This window comes from Schistocerca gregaria, chromosome 6, assembly GCF_023897955.1.
Source record: "Schistocerca gregaria isolate iqSchGreg1 chromosome 6, iqSchGreg1.2, whole genome shotgun sequence".
Classification (NCBI taxonomy): domain Eukaryota; kingdom Metazoa; phylum Arthropoda; class Insecta; order Orthoptera; family Acrididae; genus Schistocerca; species Schistocerca gregaria.
Genome location: NC_064925.1, coordinates 186,104,141 through 186,123,753, shown reverse-complemented (window position 1 = coordinate 186,123,753; position 19,613 = coordinate 186,104,141). Strand labels below are relative to the sequence as shown.

The 19,613-nt window shown below is 43.8% G+C and overlaps 1 protein-coding gene across 1 annotated transcript in view; it reads left to right on the top strand.

Moving 5' to 3' along the window:
- LOC126278655 (uncharacterized) overlaps positions 1–19,613 on the top strand; it is a 1,016,423-nt gene that overhangs the window by 973,725 nt on the left and 23,085 nt on the right. The window contains exon 5 of the mRNA XM_049978869.1: positions 10,135–10,321. Coding sequence (XP_049834826.1) covers positions 10,135–10,321 — 187 coding nt within the window. The remainder of the gene's footprint in view (positions 1–10,134; positions 10,322–19,613) is intronic.

Sequence of the window (19,613 nt, the reverse complement as noted above, 5' to 3'; positions counted from 1 at the left end):
CTCGGCACCAATCAGTTGCACCCTCTCTGTCTGCCGGCTGCTGTTGCCACCTAGACCCCGGCTGCGAGCTTGAACAGGTCTTCAGTTGGCATTTTCAACCGCGCGCTTATCCTGTCCAAACACTCCACCAGTTACAGCTCCTTACTTCTCTGCCGACGGCTCCAACTCCCGCTTCCCTGGCCCAGGAAGCTCACGTGTCCGACATGCAAGCCGCTCGGCACCAATCAGTTGCACCCTCTCTCTCTGCCGGCTGCTGTTGCCACCTAGACCCCGGCTGCGAGCTTGAACAGGTCTTCAGTTGGCATTTTCAACCGCGCGCTTATCCTGTCCAAACACTCCACCGGTTACAGCTCCTTACTTCTCTGCCGACGGCTCAAACTCCCGCTTCCCTGGCCCAGGAAGCTCACGTGTCCGACATGCAAGCCGCTCGGCACCAATCAGTTACGCCCTCTCTCTCTGCCGGCTGCTGTTGCCACCTAGACCCCGGCTGCGAGCTTGAACAGGTCTTCAGTTGGCATTTTCAACCGCGCGCTTATCCTGTCCAATCACTCCACCGGCGTTGACAATCGATACGTCTTGAACAACCCTGTCAATAATAGTTACAAAAGCCAAATACAATGGGCATGACTCGACATATGAAAAAGCTCGAAAAATTTTAAAGAAGTCATGTACCAACTGGTAGCTCTTCTTTGTAAACTAATAGTGCATAGATAACTAATAATGACTGAGCGTCACACATTTTCTGAGGGTGGAAGAACTTTTCTAAGTACGTTAGGAAACAAATGCCTTTGCTTGTGTCGTCTTAAGTTTGGTATGAATTACGTCGGTTTTCTTTGTACTAAGCTCGTGTAGTTATCCACTAAGCAACCTTTGATGAACCTTCACGTACCAAAGGTTAAGATGTACTTAAACAACAAGACATTCACGATTTAGAGCTCGTCCAGGAGACGACACATTCATAGGATTTATCAACCCCTTTTTAATGATAACGATAACGTTACACGTGTATCGCATTGTTTACAACGCTCCCTATAGGAAATATATCCCGTGTAACGTACATCGTAGACTATATTTAGTATACTTGACCTATGTCGGTCAATACCACGTAAGCGTGATGACGCACATTAATCACATTGTTATACGTGTGGCAGTATTGTCAGTATCACTATCCTTATGGGAAAAAATTGTTTTCAACTAGACCTAAACTCGTTGTGTTTCGTGGAGGTTACTAGATGTACCGTTATTTCCAGTTACTGCCTTATCTTTTTGCACTCGCTCACATTCGCCTTGAGTATTTCAGCATTTCATGTTGCCCATTGTTTCATCAATGAAATGTTGGTATGGCATGTTCGGCTTGGAGTCACAATCTGTGAAGCTCGATCGCCAGGTGCAAGTCTTTTTATACGACGCCATTTAGGCGAATTGCACGTCGGTGATGATGAAATGATGATGACAGAACACATACGCAGTCACGGGCGAAGAAAATCCCTGACCCGGCCGGAAATCGAACCCAAGGCACATGATTGCACATGATTTTTGGACCTATGTTTATAAGAACTATTTTCTTTTGTTTTACTTGTAGAATAACATATTAAAATATTTGAATATCTTTGTGAATCACCCCGTATTTTTAAAGTGCTCATGAATGGCAGGTGGGTGGCATGGATGTTGTTGACGACTTGAGAGGGGGTTATTAGGACACTTCGCCGTTTTATTCACGCATATGTCAATGTCTCACGCCTCTGTGATCACGCCATCGTAGGACGCGAAACAGGAGAGTCTAAAATGCGTAAGGACCCCTTGCTGCTTCGGATTGCGTTCAGATTTCGTCAGATAGTTTTGAGTGGCACCTACTGGTTCCATGCTGTACATCAGACTACATTTTGCGCTCGCACTGCACTCCAAAGGGATGCGATGACGTTCAGTGGGGTTGCTAGCCCACGATGCCAGTACAGAAGGTTTGAATCGTCTGCGGGTGTCAGCAGTGTCAAAAGTTGTGAAGAACATCGTGCTGTTGTTCGCTGCACTGTCATCTGTCGTTTTCGACGGCGAAATGTGTGGGAATCAACACACTAAGGAAAGGGGTGGTTTCATTGACGCCCTTTATGCCACCCCCTAAGGCCGTTTTGTATCGATTCCGAGCGGCGGTGCATCTAAAACGTTTGCGTCGGCCACCCATAAGAAACCGGGGTCACTTAAACGTTGAGAGTCGCGCGTCTGACCTCCATTGCAGAGGCGTGAAAAGAAGGGGCGAAATGTGAGTAAAAGGGGGTGTGACGACCTTTCCATAGCGAGTTGGGTATAATTCTGGCGAAATTTAATGCGATTGTGAGATTATTAGTCCATCTTACACCTCACATGAACGTCTGAACTCTAGACTTTTTTTCGCATGTGTCTACACCTCGCTGTTTGAAGCGTCGCCGACCCTAAGGGTGACGCCGCAGGGCGCCACACTTTCACACTATTACAGAGGAAGTCTGTAGGCATCTTTCAGCCAAATTCCGCAGTAATGCGTCGCAATGGGAACCAATTACAGATTCACGAATATGTGCTCCTGTAACTCTGTTGCACAGTGTAAATGAACTACAGTTTCACAATTAAATTACAGCAGATGTCCCCGAGGGTCAAATGAAAATGGTGTCGTTTAAATCTGCTTATAGACACGTGTAGCTACCTCATCTTAATGTTCATTTCGCACAACCGCGTTTGAATGTGCGACAGCCACAGCTGGTCGATAGGCAGCTTACTGCGATACTCACACTCCTACAGTGTCGTTCTTGCGCTAATAATATGTTGATATGCTTACCTGATCAAGAGAGTGCAGCACAGTTCAAGATATCTCTGGTTTCTTTACGAGATTTTTAAAGAATTTCGTTGTTTTTCTCCAGACTCTCAAGTGTCCAAAATCACCATTCCTAAGTATCCGCGAAGTTACTCTCTTACAATATTGTTGTGTATTTGATCTCTAACAGTACATAGTTCTAGTTTCCTTAAATATTTCATTTCAACCCGACTGGAATTTTCTTTTGTTATTTTTACCCAATATCCGGCATCAACGTTAGTGTTATTACAAGGGTATTCATTAGTTTACACAATTTCAGACTTATATCACTCCATGCCTTACCACCCCGTGTTCAATTTATTATACCACATAACTTTTGAAACTTAGTTACCTATTACTGATGACGTTTCCATATGAGTAGCTAACATCACAACCTAACAGCTAAAGATGTGATAATTGTTCTATGACTTGTTCCTTTATTCCAAAGAATGTATTGGTATTTAATGAAGATTCATCTTAAAGCCATTACTCTAGGTACCTATTTACTGAACTGTGCAGACAATACATTTTAAATATTAGAACTAAGCAATGTATTCAGTCTTTTGAACACATTTCATTGTCAACAAATACAAGTATCGCTACGTGCGTGTATTCTGGTATTAACCTGATATCTTAGTTAACTTCTTATTCCCACTGTCTAGAAATGCCGCCTATGTATTTATTGGATAAATTAAGTCAAAAGCTACACCCTTGCCTAACACCTCCGTTGCTCGAAATTTTTCTGTGTGTCTACGTTGGTCATATGTAACCTTGTAAGCCCCTTTTGACTCCCATTAAATATTTGGGTTATCTTCCTTTCCCCAAGATGTTCACTCCATCGGAAGCATTTTCATAAACTATGAATGTTTTGTATGTCTCTAGATTGTATTCTCGACTTTTTCATTGTCGTAAATAGCGACTTTGTACTTCCGTTATTAGGTTATCAGCTACTTTCCACCTCCTGAAGTTAATGATTGTTGGACACAATTTTAAATAAGAATTTAGAAGACTTATTCCTCTATGCTTAAGGCGAGCATTTCTTGCTCCTTTTATGAATTACGATATTCCCCACGATTCAGGTTTCATCATCTCTTGCAGCATTGATTTATTAGGTTTAACTACCTCAGGGGTAAATTTTGAGATTTTTTTCGCAGAACGTAATAATCAAAACAAAAAATGAAATGATCGTATGGCATTGTTGGCCGGAAGGCCCCATTCTGCGAGGTACGGCCGCCAAGCGCAAGTCTTGTTTCAGTCGGCGCCACAATGGGCGGCTTGCGGCCGATGATGAGGATGAAATGATGATGAGGACAACACGACACCCAGTCCACGAGTGGAGAAAATCTCCAACCCGACCGGGAATCGATGTCGGGCCCAGTGCATGGGAGACAAGCAGGTTACCACCCACCTAAGCAGGCGGACCGAACGTAAAAATGTGCCAGAACGTTCATACCTAATGTTAATTATACGTGCCTCAAATAATTATACCTATCACTACTGGTACGTCGATCTGAGCAAAATATTTCTTTGGTAATGACATCGTTTTTCTTTCTAGCTTCTGTGCATTTAACAGGACATGTTTGATCCACTGAATGGGAATAGTGATTAACTGATATATAAACATCAGATACGTTCTAACATTAACAGCCATTATTCTATTGTCAACTCGATGTTTCCGTAGGCAAAAAGTATGCTCAAGGTGAATTACTGCAGACAACGATAGTGTGAAACCGAGTTTTTAAAAAATGGTTCAAATGGCTCTAAGCACTATGGGACTTGACATCTGAGGTCATCATCCCCCTAGACTTAGAACTACTTAAACCCAACTAACCTAAGTACATCACGCACATACATGCCCTAGGCAGGATTCGAACCTACGTCCATAGCAGCGCCTAGAACCACTCGGCCACAGAGGCGGGCAAAACCGAGTTCTCTTCCTGCTTTCTGCAGACCCAGGAGGTAGTAAATATCGGTAACCACGTTGATGCCGATTTGCAAGACTTTAGGAAGGCGGTTGACATAGTTCCACAGTGTCGTTAACTGCAAAATACGAGTGGAGGGAATACCGGACCTGTTTTGTGATTGAACTGATGATTTCCTACTGCAAATAACACAGCATGCAATTCATAATGGAGATACACTGAAGTGCCAAAGAAACTGGTATAGGTATGCGTATTCTAATACAGAGATACTCTCTGAAGAGACAAGGAAACTGGTACAGCAGCCTAATATCGTGTAGGGCCCACGCGAGCACGTAGAAGTGCCGCCACACGACGAGGCATGGACTCGACTAATATCTGAAGTAGTGTTGGAGGGAACTGAGACTATGAATCCAGCAGGGCTGTCCATAAATCCGTAAGAGAACGAGAGGGTGCAGATCTCTTCGGAACAGCACGTTGCAAGGCATCCCAGATATGCTGAATCCTGTTGACGTCTGGGGTGTTTGGCAGCCAGCGGAAGTGTTTAAACTCAGAAGAGTGTTTCTGGAGCTACTCTGTAGCAATTATGAACCTGTGGGTTGTCGCACTGTCCTATTGGAATTGCCCACGTTCGTCGCAATGCACAATGGACACGAATGGATGCTTACGTACGTGTCACCTGTCAGAGTAGTACCTGGATGTATTAGGGGTCCCATATCACTCGAACTGTACATACGCCCAATACCATTACAGAGCCTCCAATAGCTTGAACAAACCCCTGCTGACAAGCAGGATCCATGGATTCATGAAGCTGTCTCCGTACGCGTAGCTGTCCATCCGCTGGATACAATTAGAAACGAGTCTCGTCCGACCACGTAACATGTTTCCAGTCAAAAGCAGTCCAGTGTCAGTGTTCAAGGGCCCAGGCGAGGCGTAAAGCTTTGTGTAGTACAGTCATGAAGGGTACACGAGTGGGCCTTCGGCTCCGAAACTCCATATCGATGATGTTTCGTTGAATGGTTCGCACGCTGACGCTTGCTCATGGCCCAGCATTGATATCTGCAGCAATTTGCGGAAGGCTTGCACTACTGTCACACTGAACGATTCTCTTCAGTCGTCGTTGGTCCAATTCTTGCGGGATCTCTTTCCGGCCGCAGCAATGTCGGAGATTTGATGTTTTACCGGATTCTTGATATTCGCGTGAATGTTTACTTGTGGTGATTTCATGCGGTTTTTTTTTTCTTTTTTGACGTCCACCCTTCTCGTGCTCCACTGACATCCAGTGACTAACCACATTCGAAGTCACTGATCTCTCCAGACCAGCCGACTCTAATGTTTCTGCTCCTTTACAGGCGGCACAAGACTACCAGCGTTCTCTTAAAATGTTGGACCAGCCTGTTGGTCAGTTCCATATTATGCAGGGTGATTCAAAAATAGCAGTACACACTTCGTTGGTGTTGTGTATGCATCAAAATAAGACTAAAATGTTAACTAGAGTTTTGTCTGAAACTACTTTACTTCTGATTTATTAAGCATAATATCATTTGTGGTAGGCATTACATCATGGGTGCTGAGAACATACATAAAGCACACCAATGGCAAAACGCTATAAATGCCTTCACTGCGCGATAACAACAGTGAAGTCACCCGTGACAGTGCCACTAAAGCAGAGTTATTATACACGGTTTTCCGAAACTCCTTCACCAAAGAAGATGAAGTAAATATTCCTGAATTCCAATCAAGAACAACTGCCAAGATGAGAAACATGTAAGTAAATATCCTCGTTGTAACAAAGCAGCTTAAATCACTTAATGAAGGCAAGGCCTCCGGTCCAGATTGTATATCAGTCAGGTTCCTCTCACAGTATGCTGATAAAATAGTTCCATATTTAGTAATTATATACAACCACTCGCTCACATAAAGATCCGTACCTAAAGACTGGAAAATTGTTCAAGTCACACCAATACCTGAAAAGGGAATTGAATTACAGGCCCATATCACTAACGTCGATTTGCAGTAGGGTTTTGCAACATAGTCTGTATTCCACCGTTATGAAGTGCCTCGAAGGAAACGATTTATTGACACATAGTCAGCACGGTCTCAGAAAATATCGTTCTTGTGAAACGCAACTAGCTCTTTATACTCATAAAGTAATAAGTGCTATCGACAGGGGATATCAAATTGATTACATATTTTTAGATTTCCAGAAGGTTTTAGACACCGTTCCTCACAAGCGTCTTCTAACCAAACTGCGTGCCTACGGAGTATCGCCCCAGTTGTGCGACTGGATTCGTGATTTCCTGTCAGAAAGGTCACAGTTCGTAGTAACAGACGGAAAGTCATCGAGTAAAACAGAAGTAACATCCGGCGTTCCCCAATAAAGTCTTATAGGCCCTCTATTGTTCCTGATCTATATTAACGACATAGAAGACAATCTGAGTAGCCGTCTTAGATTGTTTGCAGATTATGTTGTCATTTACCGTCTTGTAAAGTCATCAGAGGATGAAAACGACTTGCAAAATGTTTTAGATAAGGTATCGGTATGTTGCGAAAATTGGCAGTTGACCCTGATTGAAGAAAAGTGTGAAGTTATTCACATGAATACTAAAAGAAATCAGCTAAATTTCGATTTCGCGGTAAGTCACACAAATCTGAAGGCTCTACATTCAACTAAATACTTAGGGATTACAATTACAAATAACCTAAATTGGAACGATCACATAGATAATATTGTGGCTAGAGCAAACCAAAGACTACGATTCATTGGCAGAACACTTAGAAGGTGCAACAGGTTTACTAAAGAGGCTGCTTACACTACGCTTGTCCGCCCTATTCTGGAGTATTGCTGTGCAGGGTGGGATCCGCATCATGTGGGACTGACGAATGACATCGAAAAAGTACAAAGAAAGGCAGCTCGTTTTGTATTGTCGCGAAATAGGGGAGATAGTGTCACAGACATGAAACGTGAATTGGAGTGGCAATCATTAAAAAAAAGGCGTTTTTCGTTGCGACCGGATCTTCTCATGAAATTTCAATCACCAGTTTTCTCCTCCGATTGCGAAAACATTCTGTTGGCACGCACCTACATAGAGAGAAATGATCATCACAATAAAATAAGAGAAATTAGGGCTCGCACAGAAAAATTTAAGTGCTTGTTGTTCCCGAGTGTCGTTCGAGAGTGCAACGGTAGAGAGACACCTTGAAGGTGGTAAATTGAACCCTTTCCCAGGCAATTTATTGTGAATAGCAGAGTAATCACGTAGATGTAGACGTAGATGTAGAACATCCTGGAAATGGTAGATGAAGATCCGACAATAAGTATGCGCTCTATAAGTGCCACTGTAATTGTTTCTCAATCAGTTGCATGATTCCTGCTTCGATGACAGCAATTCCATCCATTTCAGTCGCAGGAGGTACAGTAGTTGCTCAGAATTTCTGTCAGAGGTGACTCGAATGCCAAGCTTCTGATGCACACACTGTTCGTTCGTCGGCCACTGTTTATGGCTGAGAGCCTCTTTATCCAAGCGGGTATTAAGATCCTCATAACACGCACGTGTGGGTGTATGAGAAACATTGCGTAACGACAGTAAGAAGATGCCAACATTGTTTTGCTGTGAACTATTGGTGTCGTGTAGTTGACAATTAGTACTCGAACCTCATGTTATTCCACAATACCTGTCTGGCGGAGTGTATCACAGTTTTTGGAACATGAGTTGAGTGGTCTGCTTCATGGTGTCTCAGTCGCTACTGGAACTAACATCTGGTTTATGCACGACGGTGACCTCAAGTTCCCAGTCGGTAGCCAAAGTATACCATGCAGAACCAGAATCTTGGGCCGTTAGATCTCAAACCTTAACTCTCTGGGCTTCTACCTTGGGGCCGTGACTGTTATTGCAATTGGGAATGTTGTACAATTGCAAACTAAAAATGAAAATGACTGTGGAAAAGTGCAGAATGAGATGAACAGAGCTGCGACATTCAATGAGCGGTAAGATGTAGAGAATGTCACTGTCTTCGTCTATATGGACATCGTTTTGAACATGTTCCGGGGTAAATTTACAGCTCGTAGTAGTGGCTCTTCGTGTCATTGCTTTCTGAGAAGATTAGTTGCATTGTTTGGGGAAAGGGGACCGAACAGTGAAGTTATCGGTCGCGTTTAATAAGGGAAGGCTGGGGAAAGAAATCGGGTATACACTTTCAAAGGAACCATCCCGGCATTTGCGTGAAGCCATTTAGGGAACTCACGGAAAACCTACATGAAGATGGCTGGACGATGGTTTGAACCGTCGTCATCCCGAATGTCTAGTGTATTAGCCAATGCCGCACCACGCTCGGTCTTGCTTGGAGGAATTCATTTTGTGTCGTACTTGTGACCCATACTCCACTGGATATCCCAGAAATAAAGCATTTTATCCAGAACTTTACTTTACATTTTAGGCTTATTCTGACGCATGCATTACACCCATGAAGCGTGAACAGTTGTTTTTGAACCATTCTTTATATGTGTGTCTAAATACATTTGATTTGGAAGGAAAATCAGCATTGGCCGGATTCTGTTGTTTTATTGTCATCAAAATCGATTTTCCGTCACTTAGTGACCATCCTCAGTGCTGTAATATACAATTAAAATTGGTAGGCACTCGTATCAAGCTATAACTACAGGCTTAGAGCGATCACATAAACTCGCTCTAAAACTGTGGTTATAGCTTGATACCAGTGTCTACCAATTTTAATTGTATATTACAGCACTGAGGATGGTCACTAAGTGACCGAAAATCGATTTTGATGACAATAAAACAACAAAATACGGCCAATGCTGATTTTCCTTCCAATTCTATCCACTATTTGATCGTGGTGGACACAACACGCCATGGAGTCGCCAATCAATACTTTTGATTTGATAGTGTAGCTGTACAATTTACAAAACATGTAACAGTTTTCCAAATTCTTTTAAGTAAATTTGCTGTCAAAGAAAGGTATAGTTTGTACACGACGTCATGACCGAGTTTTCAGAGGTGGGGAGAGTGGAGTAGAGAAAGCAAGCAGCACCTACCGATGCCCGACACAACGACAGCCTCATGGTAAATGGCGGTGCGAGGTGATTAAGCCCTGTAGATGGCTATTGTATTCGCCTCCAGCCGTTTGCCTTCCGTTCTTGGAAACTGGCAACTCTGATGGCAGCTGTCAAACATCAACTTATGTCGACTTGGTTATCGGGAGTCCTCGGTCAGAACGTCGCGACCAACCAGTGTTGGGGGCCGCTGCCATACCTCCCTACCCCCGCACCACCCACCGCCCAGTGGACTTTCCAGCTACTCTGCAGACTTATGGCGGTCGCTGTCCACCCTGCCGCATGTGGTATGACGCGACGTGTTTGTGTTCTGTTGTGTTTAGACGCACCAGGGGCGGCACAACGTCTCGCAGGAGCCGGACGGCGAGCAGCAGGCGCTGTTCCGCGCCACCTCGCGCTTCAGCCTCCAGCTGATGCCTCACCACACGGGCCGCCTCGCCCTCACCTGCCTCTCCACCGCCCCCGCCGCTCCTGACCAGGACCGCCACCAGCTGCAGGAGACTCTCACCGGTACGTAAAAGTGCACCCTTACCTTTTTTGTACATACACTACTGACTATTAAAACTGCTACACCAAGAAGCAATGCAGATGATAAACGGGTACTCATTCATTAGCCAAACATATTATACAAGAACCGACATGTGATCACGCAGTTTGGGTGCATAGATCCTGAGAAATCAGTACCCAGAACAACCATCTCTGGTCGTAATAACGGCCTTGATACGCCTGGGCATTGAGTAAAAACAGAGCTTGGATGGCGTGTACAGGTACAGCTGCCCATGCAGCTTCAACACGACACCACAGTTCATCAAGAGTAGTGATTGGCGTATTGTGACGAGCCAGTTACTCGGCCACCATTGACCAGACCTTTTCAATTGGTGAGAGATCTGGAGAATGTGCTGTCCAGGGCAGCAGTCGAACATTTTCTGTATCCAGAAAGGCTCGTACAGGACCTGCAATATGTGGTCGTGCATTATCCTGCTGAAATGTAGCGTTTCCCAGGGATCAAATGAAGGGTAGAGCCACGGGTCGTAACACATCTGAAATGTAGCGTCCACTGTTCAAAGTGCCTTCAATGCGAACAAGAGGTGACCGATATCGGATAACCAATGGCACTCCATACCGTCACGCCGGGTGAAACGCCAGTATGGCGATGACGAATACACGCTTCCAATGTGCCTTCACCGCGATGTCGCCAAACACGGATGAGACCATCACCATGCTGTAAACAGTACCTGGATTCATCCAAAAAAATGACGTTTTGCCATTCGTGCACCCAGGTTCGTCGTTGAGTTCAGATGTTCAGATGTGTGTGAAGTCTTATGGACTTAACTGCTAAGTTCATCAGCCCCTAAGCTTACACAATACTTAACCTAAATTATCCTAAGGACAAACACACACACCCATGCCCGAGGGAGGACTCAAACCTCAGCCGGGACCAGCCTCACATTCCATGACTGCAGCGCCCAGACCGCTCGGCTAATCCCGCGCGGCGTCGTTTAGTACACCATCGCTGGCGTTTCTGTCTGTGATGCAGTGTCAAAGGTAACCCCAGTCATGGTCTCCGAGCTGATAGTCCAGGCTGCTGAAAACGTCGTCGAACTGTTCGTCCAGATGGTTGTTGTCTTTCAAACGTCCCCACCTGTTGACTCAGGGATCGAGACGTGGCTGCACGATCCGTTACAGCCATACGGATAAGATGTCTGTCATCTCGACTGCAAGTGATACGAGGCCGTTGGGATCCATCACGGCGTTCCGTATTACCCTCCTGAACCCACCGATTCTATATGTTGCTAACAGTCATTGGATCTCGACCAACGCGAGCAGCAATGTCGCAATACGATAAACCGCAACCACGATAGGCTAGAATCCGACTTTTATCCAAGTCGGAAACGTGGTGGTGCGCATGAACCTCCTTACACGAGGCATCACAACAACGTTTCACCAGGCAACGCCGGTCAATTGCTGTTTGTGTATGAGAAATCGGTTGGAAACTTCGCTCATGTCAGCACGTTGTAGGTGTCGCCACCGGCACCAACCTTGTGTGAATGCTCTGAAAAGCTAATTATTTGCATAACACACCACCTTCATCCTGTTGGTTAAATTTCGCGCCTGTAGCAGATCATCTTCGTGGTGTAGCAATTTTAATGGAGAGTAGGGTATTCGTTATCTTTAATCAGTGACATTACGAGACGCAAAGTTTCTCTTGATGCGGATGAAGCCGACATCATGCAATGCAGAATTGACCACTAGGTGTCACCAGAGGCGGACTCGCCACTATAAAGAAGGTTTGGTAGTATTGCGTTCTCAGTAGAGGAGAAGTAACTGGTCATATATTGACAATATAATAGCTTGTATATTGTTCTGTCCGCCCTGATAGCTAAGTGGTCAGAGCAGCGGTCTGTCACGCCAAGGGGCCCGGATTCGATTCCCGGCTGCCTCGGAGATTTTCTCCGCTCATGGACTGGATGTTGTGTTGTCCTTATTATCATTTCATCATCATCAGTGGAAGGCAACGGGAAACGACCACTGAAATCACTTCCCCAGACACTCATGCGGTGGACCTCTCTGACGAGGCTTCCCCCATGACCAGACCTGGCGTAAGGCAGAACACAAAGTAAAGTTATATTCTTAAGCTCCAGGGTGTTGGAAGCCAGCAAGGCTTACACAGCGGGGGATCCTCCGACCTCTACGTTTTTTGATAAGACGTGAACGTCCAGTAGCATACGACCTACGCGTTATTCCACCACCCTTCAACAACTTTCCATAAGTGCTCACGACAGTAGCTTGCAAACAAGCGACCAGCTTTGCCGTTTCAGAGATTCTCATCTACAGCCACAGCACCATAGGAATGTAACCTTTATCAAAACCGCTTATATCAGTGGATTTCCGCCTTTGCGGCCTGTATCTTCGGTATAACGACTGCCCATTCATTTCCCTTCCGCTTACATTCTTTCCCATCTGCATCAGGTGCCAGCAACACCACCAAGATTCATTCATCCCCGTGGTGGCCAGTGGTCATGTTTTGGCTCATCAGTGTAATACCTAACACGAAAATAAAACGTTCCCGGACTCAAGTACATGTAACACATTTTATTCCTTACATGTGAGGAATGTTTTGCTGATCGTCTGGCCATACCTGTTTTCTACGCTATATATTATTAATTAATATTAGAATTGACACTAGCTATATTGGGGTAGCATGTAAAAGACACATAGAGGCCAGTATATTCTTCCTCTAATGACGTATTGCTATTACTGTTATTTTTAATATTGTTGTTCTTGGGAAATTTGCACAGATTTATATCGCTATAAATAATTATTTGAACACTAGAAAAAGTAATAAAAACGGAAATGTGGAAATAAATAATAACAGCAGTACAATAACGAGATACATGGTGTCCTAACAATGCTGCTACTGAAAAACCAGGGACAAAACACAAGTTTAGCTCTATTACTAAGGACGATCCTTACCAGCCCAAATCTCAAATAACGAATAAGTGCCACATCTTAGAAACATTTAAAATAAAAGTAAGTGAGGAATATATAATCTAAGACAAAAATACGACGCACCTCGAAGGAACTATGCAAATGGGACGGAGATCACTAAATATGATGAACATGTAGACAAAAATAAATAACTACGATTTTAGAAAATTTTTGTAATCTATTGAAAAGAAAGACCTTCACGAATTCAGCGAGTCAGCAACATGTTTGTCTACCTCTGGTCCTTACGCAAGCTGTTATTCGGCGCCGGCCGGAGTGGCCGAGCGGTTCTAGGCGCTACAGTCTCGAACCGCGCGACTGCTACGGTCGCAGGTTCGAATCCTGCCTCGGGCATGGATGTGTGTGATATCCTTAGGTTAGTTAGGTTTAAGTAGTTCTAAGTTCTAGGGGACTGATGACCTCAGAAGTTAAGTCCCATAGTGCTCAGAGCCATTTTTTGTTATTCGGCGTGCCACTGACTGACAGAGTTGTTGGTTGCACTCCTGAAGGATAATGTGCTAAATTCTATCCAATTCGCACGTTAGTTCTTCAAAAGCTGGTTGAAGGGACCTGTCCGGAATGCTCCAAATGTCCTCAATTGGGATGGGAACCGGTAACCTTGTTGGGCAAGGTAGAGCTTGATAAGAAATTGCACCCGAGACCACCATTCCCGATAGCTGGGCCGTATGGCGGGCAACAATCAGATTGGCATCCCACCACTGTCCGGGGCGTTTCCATACACGTCTTCGCTGGTCATCTGGACTTATTTCGAAACGGGACTCATCACTGAAGACAATTCTACTCCACTCAATGACATTACAGGCCAAAGAAGTGTCTGGAGCCGTTCCAGCCAATAGTGTGATATCTACCTGACTGTCGCCTGTTATATGGAATGACGGGCAGGGTGAGGGCCTGAGGAGCCATTTGATTTCCATGCAGGACGCCTTTGGTTGTCGTCTGTGCCTACCCGCCTCCCTAACAGCACAGCGCTAGGTCGAAAATATGCTGCGCTCCACTTTGCTGCCATTCATGACAAGTCATCCTGAGCTTACATTTCAGAAAGACGGTGCACATTGCGAGAGTTTCTACTGGTCTTCGTGCCTGCCAAACCCTACCTTGGTCAGTAAGGTTGTAAAGTCTCTCAACAATAGAGAACGTTTGGAGTATTATGGGCAGGGCCCTCCAACAATCTCGGGATTTTGGTGACCGAAAGCTCCAATTGGACAGAATGTGGTACGATACCCCTCAGGAGAGCAATCAACAACTCTATCACTCAGTGTCAAGCCGAATAACTGCTTGCGTAATTGCCAGAATTGGACCAACATGCTATTGACTTGCTCAATTTGTGAAGCTCTTTCTAATGAATACCTCATTCAATTTTTATGGGATTGTAGTCATTTCTTTGTCTGTACATTCACATCACACCTACCGATTGCCGTCCCATTCGAACAGTTCCTTCGAGGTTCATGGTTGTAACCAGTTTTTTCTTCTTTTTTGGTAGATAAAGTGTAAATGTACCCCATATTAATGTCCACAAGTAGATGCCTGGACACTCTGATCAGGTACAGGGTTAGAAAAATCAATTACTGATATGTTCACAGGCATTAACACAATCATACTGTACCTATGTACACTTCCCCTTAACACTGAACAAGAAAATTGTAGACCCCTGTTACCACAATAATTACTATACCAATAGTGGAAATTTATGTGCCGTTACTATGTAATCGTTATTAATTATCCCATCAACAGCGGAATCTGACTTACATGTTATTTTACGTACAGTAACGGTACAAGGACACGTTGCTAGTGTTGCAAATAATCCTGCTATAGTTTCCACACTTAACCGTTGTCTGTATGTCGTTCTTCCTGGGACAAACACAGCATCGTCCTGCCTTGGCAATATTCTCTTTTTCTATTGTTTTAGAGCTGTAGCTTTCAATTCTTTTTCCGAAACATAACAAATGAGTACCTTCAAGTTCAGCTGCAGTGATTGTTTCAGTGTTCTTGCTCCGATCTTAGGAATTATTAAATGTCCATCAAGATTTAGGAGAATCTGCCTTCTTGCATCCAATTTACCTGGTGTAGCTAACTCCGCATTGTTACATACAGGGTGTAACAAAAATGTGTGGCCAAACTTTCACAAAACATTTCCTCACACGTACAGGAAGAGAAATTCTTTATTTCTGTATCAGAGCTCACTTTCTGTACTTCTTCAACACATTAATCATGGAAAACTCACAGAAAAAGAATCTATCAGCAGAGATGAAACACTTTCTCAAATGAAATTTTCAAAATGTCATCCGTTACCAAGGCTCCGTGCATCAAGCCCCTGTCGCACTAAATCGCTGATTCGCTGATGTATCCCTCGATAATTTCATATTGCGTCACAACCTTCCACGTTACGGGATTTTATGTCATATTTTCTGCTGTCCAGCTTGAACTCCATAGCTCATGATGGATATTTACAATTTTAACCACATGTAATTTAGGTGACTTCCTTCTGAAGAAGATACCCTTAGTGGTATCGACAACTGGTTAAGGTTTTTACATTAAACTTATGCAACCGGTTGGCTGTAAGTATTATATTGAAAATTTATTTACGGTTCCTTCGACCATTCGAAGAAAAACGTGAAGTAAACATACACCTTGTAACGTATACTTTAAGAGCTAGGAGTACTTCTTCATCTTCAGTACTGTGAAATAAATCTCCTCTGCTGCAAGTTCTTTGCTTTCCAAATTCTGAGAGGCGGTAACATGTACCAAACCAAGAAAAAAATCCAGAAAAGTTGCACCCTAAAATGATAGTTATGAGTGCTTTTTCTTTAGACGATGTGTGCTTCACAAAGGCTAAACGTCTTGTAAGGTGATTCCGTACACAGATAAAAGTCTAGAATTCTAGGGGTTTTAGCCCCAGGGAACATGGGGTCGAGGAAATGATTCACCTCTATCTCTACATCTGTCACGGAGTCTCTTATTTAGAAGCCTACGAACAAAAAAATGGCTCAAATAGCTCTGAGCACTATGCGACTTAACTTCTGATATCATCAGTCGCCTAGAATTTAGAACTAATTAAACCAAACTAACCTTAGGACGTCACACACATCCATGCCCGAGGCAGGATTCGAACGTGCGACGGTAGCGGTCGCTCAGCTCCAGACTGTAGCGCCTAGTACCGCAGAGCCACTCCGGCCGGCGCCTATGAACATTACCATTGAAATGAGGAGGAGCTCCATCGTGCATGACGTACGCGTATTGTCACACTGATAAATGCATATGTTCTAGCAGAATAAGTAGAATATTCTCTAAGAAAGAATGATTAGTTTCTTCGTTGAGTCTGGGCGTAAGTGCAAGAGACCCTAACTGACAGTCACGAACAATGCCGGCCCAAATGTTGACAGAAAATCGTTGTTAAATGACGTCACTGCACAGTGCCGTTAGGGTATCAACAGCCCATAGCAAGGAACAGCAGTGCGTAGGAAATTTAATTTTGTGGAACACTCTTCGTGATTTCTTCCTTGACACTAAAAGTTTTTCGCCTGCCAACATTCTTTAAATTATACTTCAGAACAATTTCAATCTGTTTGATAAGTATGATTCAAATATGGCATTTTCCAAGATGTATGTGATTATGAAAAGAAGGTGAAAATAAACTCTAATATGGAAATAAAACATTTATTACAGCCCATGGCCACATTATGCATTTCACTCCTCTATGCGTAAGGACTGTTTGGTGAAAGTTTCGCCATACGTTTTTGCTACACCATGTATAACAGTGGAGTGGATATTGACTACATTGAGAAACATGTAAAAGCCACGAAGTGCCGATCGTATGTATATATACAGGGTGTTTCAAAAATGACCGGTATATTTGAAACGGCAATACAAACTAAACGAGCAGCGATAGAAATACACCGTTTGTGGCAATATGCTTGGGACAACAGTATATTTTCAGGCAGACTAACTTTCGTAATTACAGTAGTTAAATTGTCAACAACAGATGGCGCTGTGGTCTGGGAAACTCTGTAGTACGATATTTTCCACATATCCACCATGCCTAGCAATAATATGGCGTAGTCTCTGAATGAAATTGCCCGAAACGTTTGACAACGTGTCTGGCGGAATGGCTTCACATGCTGATGAGATGTACTGCTTCAGCTGTTCAATTGTTTCTGGATTCTGGCGGTACACCTGGTCTTTCAAGTGTCCCCACAGAAAGAAGTCACAGGGGTTCATGTCTGGCGAATGGGGAGGCCAATCCACGTCGCCTCCTGTATGTTTCGGATAGCCCAAAGCAATCACACGATCATCGAAATATTCATTTAGGAAATTAAAGACGTCGGCCGTGCTATGTGGCCGGGCACCATCTTGCATAAACCACGAGGTGTTCGCAGTGTCGTCTAAGGCAGTTTGTACCGCCACAAATTCACGAAGAATGTCCAGATAGCGTGACGCAGTAATCGTTTCGGATCTGAAAAATGGGCCAATGATTCCTTTGGAAGAAATGGCGGCCCAGACCAGTACTTTTTGAGGATGCAGGGACGATGGGACTGCAACATGGGGCTTTTCGGTTCCCCATATGCGCCAGTTCTGTTTATTGACGAAGCCGTCCAGGTAAAAATAAGCTTCATAAGTAAACCAAATGCCGCCCACATGCATATAGCCGTCATCAATCCTGTGCACTATATCGTTAGCGAATGTCTCTCGTGCAGAAATGGTAGCGGCGCTGAGGGGTTGCTGCATTTGAATTTTGTATGGATAGAGGTGTAAACTCTGGCGCATGAGACGATACGTGGACGTTGGCGTCATTTGGACCGCAGCTACAACACGGCGAACGGAAACGCGAGGCCACTATTGGATCACCTGCTGCACTAGCTGCGCGTTGCCCTCTGTGGTTGCCGTACGCGGTCGCCCTACCTTTCCAGCACGTTCATCCGTCACGTTCCCAGTCTGTTGAAACTTTTCAAACAGATCCTTTATTGTATCGCTTTTCGGTCCTTTGGTTACATTAAACCTCCGTTGAAAACTTCGTCTTCTTGCAACAACACTGTGTTCTAGGCGGTGGAATTCCAACACCAGAAAAATCCTCTGTTCTAAAGAATAAACCACGTTGTCCACAGCACACATGCACGTTGTGAACAGCACACGCTTACAGCAGAAAGACGACGTACATAATGGCGCACCCACAGACTGTGTTTTCTTCTATATCTTTCACATCACTTGCAGCGCCATCTTTTGTTGAAAACTGTAACTACTGTAATTTCTAAAGTTTGTCCGCCTGAAAATGTACTGTTGTCCCAAGCATATTGCAACAAACGGTTTATTTCTATCGCTGCTCGTTTTAGTTTTTATTGCCGTTTGAAATATACCGGTCATTTTTGAAACACCCTGTACGAGAAGTGTCTGTTCTGGTGGACTATCTCTTATATATGGCTTAGACCTGTTAATGGAAAAGTCTGTATCAGCCGATGTCTCAGACTGCTATCACCTCTTAGAATGATTTAAAAGAAAGATAAGTGGGCAATATAGTAACCTCAACTTAGTATTACAGGTTTACTAAGTTGATTCTTGCCAATTATTTGCCCTAAACACTGAAAAGACCCACTGTAGGTAGTAAGACATTTCTCATTAATATATTCCTAAAATATGATACCAGCAGGTACAAGAGGATGTCAGTATAAATTCTTCGAGCTAGAATTTGATAACAAATTGAACTGGGGTGGCCAAACCATACAACTGCAGAAGCGTTTGAGCAATTCTTCATTTGCAATTCAGATGTGGTCAGGCACAGGTTATATAAAAGTAAAGAAGCTAGCCTACTTCTCTTACATCCGCTACACAATATCATACGAGACTCTTGACTCTTGAAACCAAGATAAATTTTCCTAGTCCCAAAAGTTTGTAATACAAGTTGTTTACAGTGTCGCACAAATTCCTACAAAGGACTGTTCAAGAAATGAGGATACTAACTACTTCTGCTCAATATACAGACTGTCTCAGGAGGAGTGGTCAGTACTAACGGATACTACAGGAACGATCAATCGAAGAAGAAACGTCAAGTAAACACACACCTTATAACGTATACTTTAAGAGCTATGAGTACTTCTTCATCTTCAATACTGTGAAATAAATCTCCTCTGCTGCCAGTTCTTTGCTTTCCAAATTCTGAGAGGCGGTAACATGTACCAAAACAAGAAAACAAATTCAGAAAAGATGCACCCTAAAATGATAGTTATGAGTGCTTTTTCTTTAGACGATATGTGATTCACAGTAGCGAAAATGAACAAGTGGTCATACGTCTTAAGATATATATACC